The 13,864-nt window shown below is 38.5% G+C and overlaps 1 protein-coding gene across 4 annotated transcripts in view; it reads left to right on the forward strand.

The window, feature by feature from the left end:
* RGS17 (regulator of G protein signaling 17) overlaps positions 1-7,781 on the forward strand; it is a 71,496-nt gene extending 63,715 nt beyond the window's left edge. For 3 of the 4 annotated variants that reach the window (XM_065632055.1, XM_065632053.1, XM_065632054.1), the window contains 3 exons: positions 2,657-2,746; positions 4,663-4,897; positions 7,593-7,781. In XM_065632055.1, the coding sequence (XP_065488127.1) occupies positions 2,657-2,746; positions 4,663-4,897; positions 7,593-7,781 (514 nt within the window). The remainder of the gene's footprint in view (positions 1-2,656; positions 2,747-4,662; positions 4,898-7,592) is intronic. The other variant, XM_065632056.1, reaches the window with a different exon arrangement.
* Positions 7,782-13,864: the final 6,083 nt, after the last annotated feature.

Raw genomic sequence — 13,864 nt, forward strand, 5'->3', positions numbered from 1 at the left:
AACATGAACCAGTTCCTTGAGTGAAAACAGAACACATTTGAATTGAATGTACTTCTGTATAAAAATGATGGTTTCTTTCACAGGAAAAACATATCAGAAGTAATGTATCCGATGGAACTCGAGCCTTGACAGATATAGATAAATAAAAGTTAAAATGTAGTGCTAGTGTTTGTCACTGGAAACATAACACAGAATTTAGGCCAAGATGTATTACAGATTTAGTACAGCTTTAAATACAATACCCAAACTGGAGAAATTGTTGCAACCAAGTGTTACACTTCTTTCTTTAGAGTCTTCCCTGTTCTGCATTGGTGAGTAATTTCAGCCAGTGAACTCCAGCTAAGAATGGTGAGATGAAGGAATTAGGGAAAAGTATGTACTTTACGTAGTCAGTCTGGTACAGATACCAGAAAACTGCAAACTACATTCTGGGCCCATCATGTAAACTTTTTACCGAGATACAGCCATGTAGAAAATCAAAATGCATAGGGCCTATCTATTACTCCTTTGATAAAAAAGTGCAATGAAGTTCCCATGGTTTTCTTGTCTGTTTTCCTATTTCTCTTTCTAACTCCCCACTCATTACCTGTATGCCACCTTCATCTGTCCATGTTGGTTTTCCTAAGTTTAGCAGAGATTTTGTGTGAGCAAAACAACAGTATTTGATCCCAGACATGAAATTAAATTAGCAGTGTTGATTAACCGCTCTCAGATGAGTCACCTTCTACTGCCAGTAAGACACCGCATCCAAAACTTGGAAGAAGCCTATTGGCTGATGAATAAATTATCTCAGTACAGCTTAGCTGCTGCCCATGTGATGGAGGAAAGAAAATGAGCAGGTTCGTTCTCTTTTGGATGGACTCGGGTGAACACCCTGTTACATTCCCAACCTGCACAAGCTGTTTCCTCCTTCCATGGTGCTACTCTTCCACAGAACCAAGGAACACTCCTCTGCACCCAGCAGAGAAGACAAATGCTGCTCTACCTACGGACTGCAAAGGAAGGAGGGAGGAAGAGAGGCAACCTTTGTGCCTTCTCTGCTTCTCCTTCACCCCAACTTTGTGCTCCAGCCAGATGCAAGGTGACCCTAAGCAGTTACATGTGTAGACTTAAAGATTACAAGACAGAAAGTGGATGGTCTCTTTTTTTTTCTCCTCCTGTATACGGAGCTCCCATTGACTTTCCTGGGTGCTCCCTCTATAGACTGATAAGCAGCATGTCAGAGGAGATGGAAAAGCTTTTTACCTGCCAACCCCAGAGTTCAGGATGTGTTGTTTCTCCTGCAGCAGCTGATGACAGCCTAACACCTTAGCAGCACTGGAGCTGCATTCCTACGCTGTAACAGGGGAAGCAGGACCAAGGGCCTGAACTAAGGTCTTGGCAGGTAAGTGAAGGAGAAACCAGTATCAAACAGCTTTGTTTGAAAGTGTATGTCTTTGTAATGTTTAAGTCTTAATATGTGCTCTGCTTTAGCTGGGAGCTTAAACTTCCACTTTCCAGAAGAGTATTTGAGATCACCTATTAACTTTGCCAAACACTTGCAAAAGAGTTGATGAAACTCATAAATGCAGAGAGTCTGGAAAGAAAGGTTATTGGTGCTAAAAATGTCTCAAAGCTGGGATTTCTTCTTAGAGCTGAGCAGAAGTGAATACTCAAATGGTGAATTGGTGAATACTCAATATTCAAAATATGAGCTCTGTTGAGATTGGGAGGAGGGTTTTTTTGCTTGGTTGCTTGTTTTCTCTCAACTGGACATGCAGGGAACACCTGATGAAGGGAAATCTCCATATTCTTACTACGTTCCACTTCATAAGCTTAATTATTGGAACTAGGTTTCCTATATGAGTACTTATATCATTCAAAATGTGTTTTATTTCAGTAGTTATCAGGAATTGTGTTGTCAGTGTCTATACCATGTTCTAGAACATTCACAGAGAGAACACACAGAGGAAATTGCTACCACTAAAGCAAATCCAATTAAAAAGATATTTACAGAAAAAATATGTGATGCTAGTTAGCAGCTCAAAAGAGAAAAAACAAACAAACAAACCAACCAACCAAACACACATCCTTACATAAAGTAAGTCTTTCTTTTCCTTGCTTCTGGTAATATGAGGGTAATGGATGTCTTTCTGTTGACAGGCCAGTAAGCTTTACTTTTTGGAATGAAAAACCAATTTGGGTCAGAGAAGGTAATCATAAGGAGCTGCAACATGCTAAGTTCTGTACCTGAGCTATCTACTACCACCTTATCCTGGAAAGAAAAGAGGGAACATTCATAAAGAATGAACAACCATCCAGAACTGATGGGGCACCAAAGCCTCATCAATGTCCATTTCAGATATTCTTATCCCGCCTACCATTATTGTTACTAATATTCTCAATTTACTAAGTAAGTCAAAAAGTGACCTCTAAGTTTATGTCCATCTTTCCGCAGATTAACTAGGAGCTCGTAAAAAAATTACACATGCTAATAGCAACTGTTAATTAACATTCATCAGAATTAAGGGTAAAAGTCATCAAACATTTATCTCCAAAGTCTGGGTAAAAAATGACACTACACATAGGTTTATATCTTTTAAAAGTTTGCATTACTATAGCCATTGTTTTAAATTAACTTCCTCTAGACAAAATAAAGTGTTGTACTACATTGCAGCCTCACTGTTAGGAATGAAGATAGAGGAGACAATACGGGAAGGCCAACACATACGACCAAAATGGAGAGTATCCAAGTCATAGAAGAATGGTAAGTTGGTCAAACTGTTGTCCAGTAAATGTTTACAATTTGCTTATAACTAATATCAAGATTGATTTGCCTTGGCTTTTATTCTTTGGGAATGTCTTCTTAATTACCTCCAAAAATTTCTATGCAAAATGAAGCAAAATCTGTCCTGACAATGAAAAGCCAACAGAGATTTTCATAAGTTAGGTTTACTCTGGTTTCTTATTTGCGGAATGGTGAGGAGGAATGGGAGGTGTGTGCATTGTTCCATAGATCTATGGTCTCTATAAGAAGCCTCTTCTACCTGAGGGATCATTTTTTCATCTTTACCCAGACAAGAAGAAAAACTAACGGGCAAAAGTGTACTTCACAGTCAGATTCTTAATGTGGTTACCTTTCATAAAACAGCTTGGACTATGGTTTTACCTGAATTAACCAAGGAAACACATACCTTGGAAGAAGGCTGACACACACTGAACGTCTGAGCTTCTATTTCTGTCTAAAGCTTGGGTCCATATTTACTGTGTTGGGGAAAATGCTAACCTATCTGTGGCCTTGAATTATCTAATCCCATAAAAACTAAATTGAAATTTAACTCTAGAGGATGTGATTGATGGTAAAAGAACCCAAACAACTCATTGTCTTCATTGCTACTCATGGTCATTTATGAGAGGACAATGCTGGAAATTTCCACAAAATACTATAGTGAAGAGAGCTTCCCAAAAGACAGTAAGGGTGCACAGGCTGCCTGTCAGCTCCATCTCCCTTAGCAGGGTCCTTTCACTCTCCTCAGAAAGAGTTTTCTCTTTCAAATCTGTGTGTTCTCGCTTTTTGGTTCAGATTACAATGATTTTGCTGGATGGTTTAAATCTCAAACACTTCCTCATTTGTTAGACCTTTTGGACTGCCAAAAAGTTATCACAGATAGCTTCCCATCATCCAGTCTGCCTTGCACACAGAGTTGATAAACGGACTTGAAGAGGAATCATGTGGATAAATGTCACTTATTGTGCCACATGATTACACAGAAGCTATTAACAACAGATAGTAAAGTTCTTGTGTTGGATACTATCAGGAGGGGGAGAGTGAGCACTCACAATTAAGTTGGAAACCATATTTAATTGTTGTTAAGTGGCTTGGAGTATTACCTCCTCAAGCTATTCATTCATACATTAATGGATTAGTGACGCAAGTTAGTTTTCTGATCATTTATCCAGTGCGTCCACTGTTAAAAGCCACGAATAATTTCCTTTAGAAAATGGGAATAAGGACATTTTCCCATTCCTTCTCTGTCCAGTTTTGCCAGCAACATCCATTACATCTCATGCCAATAGATCATCATTCAGGTCAATAGCACTAAACAGAGGGAATCTTAGCAACCCTTAGGTACAAGCACAGAGAAATACGCTAATTTAAAAGCTCTCTGAATTACTATTTTGTTGGGCCTCATTAGTATGCTCTTGGCTGCCAAGAGCCTTTTGTTTTTCTTGTCCTTCCTGAACCAAATCGTGTGGCCAAATTGATTGGCCAGTGATTGGCCAAACACCATAAGAAGCAGGCAGGGACATGAGGTGTCATCCAAACCCCTCGTGAAAGAGAGTCTATTGTCAGCTCCCTGAAATCACATCTCTGTTAAATGCAGAGGCAGGAATTCAATGCTGCTGTGGGATTTTGTCTTTGAGTCTGATGACTAAAAACAGTGGTAGAAAACTTGTAGAAAGCCAAATGCATGTCTCATAACAAACATGTTTGATGGGCTATTGAGATAATGAATGCACAAGTGAAGAGTGAACAATATTCCCCTGTCATGGCTGAAGCCTTTTTGCTTCCAGTTTTAACTCTAGACTAAAGTGCAGTTGAAAGGATAATTTTTGAATAAATGTATGAAAACACTGGTACAAAAATAGAAGCATATTTGTAATGATACTTTGCTTTTGCAGCCAAAACCCTACTGCAGATGAAATTTTGTCTTGGGCTCAGAATTTTGACAAGATGATGAAAACACCAGCTGGGAGGAACCTTTTCAGAGAGTTTCTTCGAACAGAGTATAGTGAGGAGAACCTGCTTTTCTGGCTCGCATGTGAAGATCTAAAGAAGGAACAGAACAAGAAAGTTATTGAAGAAAAAGCAAGACTTATATATGAAGATTACATTTCTATACTATCACCAAAAGAGGTAAAGCTGTAAATGTCACATTTGCATTTTCTGTTATTCCAAAGCAGAAATGTTATACCCTGGGTTGCCAGATGGGGGTCTGAAAGTCTGCCTGATCTGTCAGATGAAAGTCTTAGTATGGATGTTAAATCAGGAAAGGTAGGGACAGAAAAAGTAGACACCTGCCAAGCCACTTGGCATCACTGGCCACAACACCTCAAAGTTCTCTATAAAAAGGGAATAAAAGAGAAACTCCAGAAACAGAAGGGTCAGAAATATGTGTGCTTCTTTAGTAACACCACATGCCTGCCAGAGAGGAAGTAAGTAATGCAAGTGTACGTCTGGAGAAAAGGCACCAAAATTAAAGAATTTAAATCAGAATCATTATAGATTTGTCTGCTGCGAGATCTGGCTGGGAGAAGAATCTAAATTTGCACTGATTATTCCTCTGTGAGGTCAACTAGTCTAGGAATAGAGATCACGTGTTTTCTCTAATGAAAGGTACAATGTGAATTAATAGAACCTTTTTTTTTCACTCTGTAAATGCAAATAACTTTTACTATATTCAGCGGCCAAAAAAAACCTCACCATCCTACCAAATTTGATATTTTAACCCAGCTGTTATATTTCATAATGAAGAAACAATTAGCTAGCTGCATAAAATGGTTTTGCAGAGATGCATGCCTGTGTCTACGCATGTGCATGTGTGTCAGGGGAGAATTGCCTAAATCATTAGCACATCATTTCTGTGCTACAGAAATGCAATGGTCTAAGATTGAAATCTATGCAAATAAATTCTGAAGACACATGGCTGCAACACTGCTTCTCAAAACTACCACAACACTACACTCCTGCACGCTCTTTTATCTAAAAGCTGGTGGCCACTGGTCGAGCAGCCTCTCCGGCATGTTCGTTCCTGCTGTGCAGTCTGGCCTGCTCACACCGCTACATTGGACAACAAATTCAATCAGAAACAGTGCCTGAGTTGAAAAACAGCCCAGAAAAGGGATGCCGCTTTCAGATGGATGGATTCCTTAACTTGGCTAGCGTGGGGCTGCCCCGACAGCCCTGTCAGCCCACGGGAGGGGGAAGCACGGGGGTGGGGAGCAGGGGAGGCTGTTGATGGCAGGCAAAGCAGGACAGCTGCCCATCCGTATGGGAGGTGGACAGGAGGGATGCACACTGCACCCTGGGTGCTGGGCGCAGGCCTGACCATCAGCACAGAGATGGAGAGTGTGCATCAAGCAGGCGCTATGGGTGTTCTGCACAGAGAGGGTACCTGAACGGTAGGTACAGTTTGCTAGCATGAGCAGGCAGCAGTTTACTCACAGCTGGGCTGCGTCATAGCTGTGCCTTGTGACAAATAACCAAGTAACAGTGAATCTTGGAGGAGAAAGAGCTTGCCTGCTGTGGCAGTAACACGCTCCAATGTGCCAACGAACGAAAAATGCCGGATTCTAGAATTGGTACTGAAGATGTAATAAAAATGTATATTTACTCCTCACTACCACACCACAGCATACTATGCCATGCTATACCACTGTATTTCAAAGACTTTGTTTCACCACATATACAAATACACAAGCTCACACATCCATCTGCACGTGTTCTGAGTTGTCACATCTGTGAGCATGCTCCACATAGCAAACTATCTTGGTGCGTGGAGCTTTCCAGGGTTGAACTCAATCCTTCAGACAATACAATTGTCTATTTATATGGTTGCAGAGTTGTGGAGTCAGGCTGCAACCTGGTGTAAATCACAGTAGCTTAACTGATCTATACTTGGTATTTCTCTATTCAGTGTTTTGACCTTTTTCTTCTTAGCTGAGTAAACCCTTGCTGGCCCCAGTGGGCTTCCCTGCTATTGCCATTTCATTTAATCCAGAAGGCATTAATTTTCCTGGTTTTAGAGCATGTTGTGGATAAGCTGTACATTCACTCAGACTTCTAAAAGATATTCTAAAATAATCTGTGAATTCATCCCAAGCATAATATGCCCTTTTCTGTCTAGGCACAGGATTTTATTACAAATGGAAAGTAAATGAGAAGCCAAAAGTGGAAACTTGCTAACAACTTCAATATGGACATATGATATCCTGAAAATTGCTAGCTGTTAAAGGGTCTTGAAAAGAAGAACAAATCTGAAATAGTTAGTATTAATGGGGAGAATAACACGATAAAACTGATAAAAAACTCTGGGTAATTTGCAAGTAACAAGTGTAGTGTCTGAAAAAAATTGAGAAAATATCTGTAGGGCAGCCAGATGAGAATGCTGAATGGAAATCTCCCAAAGATTTAACCACAAATGGCCAGAAAAACAAAAAACCAAACAAACAAAAAAATCAGCTCTCTGAATGAGAGTAGTTCAACATTCATTTGATGAAATAATTTTAAATAAGTAAAAATTATTAAGGTAAGACAACATATTTGGGAAAATCCAGGTTACTGAAGAACTTTATTTAGTTGCATTTTATTTATTCTATTATACAGCTGTGCTTCATCTGACAGATCTTAAGATGGTTGCAAAGATCAAGTCAAAACTGAAATAGTGCATGGTCTCAGTCTGTAATTGTCTGGTGGCTCCAAAAGAAGCACAGAGCATTTCTTGAATAAACTGATAAACTCAGCATGTTCTGTGGAGCCCCGTGAAATAAAGATACATATAACAGATTGTAGATATTACTGTTTAATATTAGTATGTTCTCATCTTCTTCAGGTTAGTCTTGATTCCCGGGTGAGAGAAGTGATCAACAGAAACTTGTTGGATCCGAGCCCTCACATGTACGAAGATGCCCAACTCCAGATATACACCCTAATGCACAGAGACTCTTTTCCAAGGTTTTTGAACTCTCAGATTTATAAGTCTTTTGTTGAAAGTATTACAGGCTCTACTTCTGAAACTTAGTTTTAATTTTCAAATAAAATAACTTGATTTTTTGGGGGTGGTGGGATGGAAGAAAAGTAGTTTAATAACATCTGGAGCTGGGTTCCTGGAGAACTACAGTTTAGCATTACTCAGGCTACTGTGAAGAAAACAAATACATATTATGGTCTCTGTCTCCATTTTTATCGAGGTCCTCCTTGCTCGAGGTGGCATGGGAGGGGAACAATGGATTTGCCAAAATACATTTGTTTCACACTCCTTTCACCCTACTGCAGTCAAGATTGATGTATTTGTAGTTTTATGAACAGTCTCCTTGTGTATCCTCACAGTGCATGTGCAAGGTAAAACTGCTTCACTTACCACTTAGTTGTTGCAATATTTAATCCAATAACATAAATTATATCTGTATTTAAGAACTTTTTTTGTGCAATACAGTCTTATGGTACATAGAAACAATTGCAGCAAACCAGAAAGAGGCTTGCATTTTTTAACATCACTAACTGAAAAAAGCCAATTTTTAAGGTGTAGCATTACTCGACATGCTCTACTGAGTACAATACACTGACTTTTTGAAGCCAATATTTCTGTACAGAAAAAAGAGCTATTTATCACTGTTTATTTAAAATAAATCAAGTGGAGGATTCCTCTGGTTGTTCACTGCCAAAACTGTGGCATTTTCATTACAGAGTTTGCAATGTCAAAAAAAAGAAAAAAAGAATAAAAAGCACAAATCACTTAAAGGGATCCATATCTGGGTGACACAATCTATGCGCTGATATTGTTTAATTGTTAAAAGAACAAAGATTTTCAATGTACATTTCAGATGTCAGATAATGTAATTGATTTATTAAAGACTGGCTATCCAGTTCTAACACTGTCGTATAATGTTATGTACTTCAGAAAAAAAAACAACACTAAAACAAAAAACAGAAACAAAAACAAAACACAAAAAGCTTGATAATTTAGTTTTTTGAATAAAGAAATTTAATAAAAGATTGCCTACATGTAGCATTTTAGAGCATTTTAGAACATTTTGATGAACTGCATCTGTCCTGTAAGATTTTTTTTTGAAAGCTAAATCCAGTAAAAAATGTTTTTTAAACAAAGTAATGTTTTATAAGGTGGCGGGTTAAAGAAGTCTTAGCTTCTAGCCTCATTGATTTTGAGTAACTCCTTGAAAACAAGGAGTTTGGAGAGTAATATTAAACCAAACTTCAAGGGCTCCTAAACCTACAGTCCTTACCCAAGGAAAATGCCTACGGAAACAAGAGTGTCTTGCCTGGGTAAAGAATCCTGTACTGAGCCCTTAATCAGACCTAAGGCAGCATGGTACTCCCGTCACTTAGCTGCCATGGTGTTTTTAATAAGTGTTTGCTTGGCCTTTTTATCAAAAATTGTCCAATTTTAGGATGCATTTTGATGTGTAAAGAGACAGTGACTCAGAACTTTAAAAGACCCATCTTCATAGCTATCATAGACAAGCAAAATTAGCATTAGCATCCCTCACAAACTGCTAAAAACATACCAAGAAACGGCTTTGAATACTTGTTAAATATATATATATGTATGTATGTGTATATATATATATTTAATACTGACCACCCTGGTCTTATACTTAGAGTTGAGAGGCAAGGTTCTTCTCACACAGGACGAACCACGGCATAAGGCTGTTGCTTTCGATGGGACTGGAAGGTCTGGCAGTCATGTCCTGGAGCAGAATCCAGCCCCAACACACTTGGCTCCAACCACCCAGTTACTCCAGTGCCGGCTCCCGCTGGAGCTGCCGCTGCAGAGGTGGGTCTGCTGCTATACAGCAACTGGTAGGACACAGGTCTTGGTTCATTTTCTGGGGCTTGTTTTTTTCCTTTGTTTTACTACCTCTCATTTTTTTTAATTTATTGAACATGCTTCAAATAGCAAGTCTGGGGAATTTTTTAATCATTCTTTTTACTTGAAACCTGTGTGCTTTTTTTGGATATATATATGAACAATTTAATGAACTGTTTCTTAAACTCATTTGGTTTTGTAATTTATATAGAATTCAGGAGATGATTAAAAGGGCTATTCTCTATTCCCTATGCAAATATTTTAACTGTTGTAGTGTTTGACAAAATGGGATCTAAAAAAAAAATCTGCAAAGTGGAAAAGAAATCTGTTTACAGTGGCGTTGCTGACTATCCTACCATATTCAGCACTTTTAAATATTGTTATTTATGAAAATGTAGTTTAAAATGCAAGACAAAATATTTATAAATGTTTCTTTTAATAAATACCTGTTTTGTCTGAAAGTGTTATTGTGTTATGATAACTTTATTCATGTTGGTTAGCTACTTACCATTATGAATAAAATATTCAATTGTTATACTGATAGAAAAATAACTATGATGTTTACAAATCCTGAGGGGGGGAGATTCAGTGGGAAAGGACCGCCTCCTTCTACTGTGAAATACTGTTAGAAAAATGCATTTTTCTGGCTTTTTTTCTTAATTGGAATTTAACTATGGTCCTACATACGTCTAGTATCATTCGATTACAGTTATATTTACTGAGGTACTAGGCATATACAGCATCATGTATGTATATATTTACATAGCGTAATTTCAAGTTTGTTGGTGTTTGAGGCACAATACATTTAGTCCACACATCTAAACAATGTGTAAGAGACAAAACTGCATGCATAAGTCTTTACAAATGTAGACTTGAATATTCTTAATGTTACTATTTGATGGTGACCTGATAGTCATAAGCTATCTTTATAAGATATTTCACACAGGTAGAAGTTCTTGTCAACATAGACAAGTCATCCTTTCAAGGACACTTTTAAAGCTAAATGTACAGGCCCTAAAATATTATCTTGATTTCTAGCATAAGATTCCAAAATCTGTATTTGGAAACTGTTACGTCATTTTGAAAAATATTACACAAATCTTCAGTGTAATACTGCAATGAAATCACGTTCAAAATTTCTTCTCTTAAATCCTCTATTTGGAGGGATTTAAAAATTGAACATAACATATGGAGTTTCTTTCTTGGAGCAAATGCTCATATTAAAATGATTAATGTACATTTCATCTATCAATTTGGGTTTCCCAAATCTTTTTAATTAAAAAATGGGTACGGTCCAAATGGACAATAAATCACACCATAACATGATCTCATTGCCTATCATACTATTCTTTGAACACAAACTGTAAAACAGTCAAGCTATTAAACTGATTTATTGTGCATGCAGTGTACAATACACTTTGAAAAACTGCCTAAATACACTTATTCAATAGCCTGGAATAAAATAAGTATGTATTTAACTTGTATTTCAGTTTTTCATGAGAATGTATATAGTAAGTGCACTACAGAAAGTGAGTTATGTTTTTGTCACTTTTGCCCAGTGTTTAATCTTTTCTGTCAAACAGAGCCTAAATCCGAATAGCCACAAATAAGCACAGCACTTGGGTACACTCCTAAGACCTCTAGGTTTCAAAGAAATCCAATATATATTGTATTACGCATGTGCTCAACTTAACTGTTTACAGTCAACTGAAAGCTGAAAGTAATTTGGGACACCCAGGACAAAACAAATCAACAGTATTTCAATTAGACTGAAGGCATGTACGGTATGAAGGAGACTGAAGGTACAGTGGAGAAAAGCCAGGTCGGTGACAGGGGTGGCTGTGCTGCAGGTTACCCAGCCACATCCAGGCAGCTGTGGCAGTGTGGCCGTAGCACAGCCAGCTCCACAGCCACCCCACTGCTTGCTGGAGCACCTGTGGAGTCCATGGGATCCATTCACAGGACAACACAGAGTGGACACAAACCAGACTTAAGCTAGAAATAGCTCTGTTTTAAACTAAAAGTATGCTGAAGTGTCTGCTAGGTTGTGGTCTAAACCAAGCAAATAGAGAAGACCTACATTCTGCTTTAAACAGCCAGGTTTTAGGCTGTCACCTGATGCCAGACTTGCTCTCCCAAGCAGCAAATTCAATCACAAGGAGCATCTGCTTGTGGAACCAGTATCTAAAACAGGTGGGAGGCTCTTTCAGTGAGAGCAGCTTGCTGGACTGACCACGCTTGAGCCTGCGAAAGAATGGGCAGCTTCTGCATGCAGTAAGTGCTTGTGAAAGACATTTAGCATAAGCACTCTGCAAAGCCAATTCAAAAGCAATCAAAGCTGATGCAAGAAAGTCTTAACTTCAGCGAGACTCTACACCACAAGGAGTAAAGTTCACACCTCTGCAATGTCTGTGAGGCTGACCCTAGCAGTATTAACCCAGCCAACAGCCCCAGTTCTTATCAAATCCAACAAAGCAAAAAATCAGGGTTCCATGTAGACAGACAGCTGCAATGTTTGCTCCAAGTTGATTTGAACGATGTCTAACTACCAACTTCAAACTAAGATTTTCCTCAGCCCTTAATGCTGTTATTTTTGGGGAGACCCAAGAGCAGCACTGTAGCACATCCTGGGACATGGCTTCAGTGACAAAGGTCCAGTCCTATTCACCTATAGCCTGAGTACATTTGCAGTGACAAAACATCAGCCTCATTCATGTAGGTCCTGAATACTTCTGTCAGCAGTAGAAGTGACATTTGTGGGATGAAAGAAAAAAGCAATAATGGTGCCAAAATCAGCTGGGGAAAACAAACAAGCAAACAAAAAACAAACAAGCAAAACCAGATATTACTTCAATTTTATACCAAAAGCCAGATTTTGCCACTTCCTTTATCTAAACTCACTCTGTGGAAATTTATCCTTCCGATTTAAAACAGGGCTACAATTCAGGTGATTCAAAGGCTGCCCATCATTCATTGATTCACACTACATTTTTTTCTTCTCAAAAGCTTTACATTAAATCCTCCTTACTCTAAATTTCCTGAGTTCTGCATACTTCTCTCACAAGCAGAGTTTACACAGCTGTTAAGACTTTCATAATTTCTTTCATTGTTACGGAACACCAAAAATACTTGGTCTATTAAATGCATACATTTGATCATTTTTCTTTACCCTTCTGAAGGAAGGCTTCAGCGAGCTTCATGGGCAGGCAGCAGTGGGTGAGATTTCATAAGCCAATGGCCTGGGCCGTTTGTCAGTGCCAGACTAGCCACACAGACTGCACATTCTCCAGAACACTCTTCAAGTGTGATTTCACTTGTAAGTTATTTTTACGTTGTATTTTGCCAATAAACCTTATTCAAAGTGGTGCATTTACAATCATAGGAAAACATTTTTATCCAGTCATTCATTTTAATGTTTAACATTGTGAATAACAAATTCTCACATTGAGTGTATTGCCTTTGGATTTCCACAATGGAACGAAACTTCCAAGTTTTCATTTGTGATTAGCAAAACTACTTAGGTTGCAAGCACTACTCTTGCTTTTGATACTACATGCATGAAAATGATGGTTTATTAATGTATCATATGGAAGTTACAGTTATTCCATCGGTGTAATTTAGTTGCAAAGTATGATTACCTAGTTCTGTTTAGACATGAACAAAGACAGAAAAACAGCAGACCTGACTTTGACTCTTCCAATTACTGTAATATAAGATACTGCCTAATAAAGTTTTATGGATAGTTGCACATTTTTATAATAAAGTATCTTCTTCAAACTGTTCTGAGTTTAGCCAAGAATCTCATTAATGTTGTTATCTAAAACAAGGTTACTATGCCACCCTGTCTGCCTGTCAGAGGGGATTTGTCAAGATCATCCCACAACATCCATCACATCACATTTCCTAAATGACTGCATCTTCACTGCATCCCAGTTTAGAACTTGGACGTAAGACACTGTACTCAGATCTGTATTTTGTAAACAGGTAGTCTTTCACTCTCACCACTAGCCTCTGATTTAAAGTCTCTTTCAGTTGCCCTTTTTTTCTTCTTCTGACAATGCATTTCTTTTCCTCCAAATGGTTAATTTTGCACCTGTGTTTCCGTGGAGGTAACCTTCCACAAGTGTTTGCAGCTTCCTCCTTCTCCTCAGGGTATTTTTATTCTGAAATCTTCTTCTGGAGTGAGAGGAAAAGACCCGTAAGAGTAACTGGGATACCCAAATCCCCGACTGACACCTCCCACGTCCCCTCCCGCATCGGCAGCCCCGGAGGTTGGC

Source organism: Caloenas nicobarica, chromosome 3 (genome assembly GCF_036013445.1).
Source record: "Caloenas nicobarica isolate bCalNic1 chromosome 3, bCalNic1.hap1, whole genome shotgun sequence".
Lineage (NCBI taxonomy): Eukaryota > Metazoa > Chordata > Aves > Columbiformes > Columbidae > Caloenas > Caloenas nicobarica.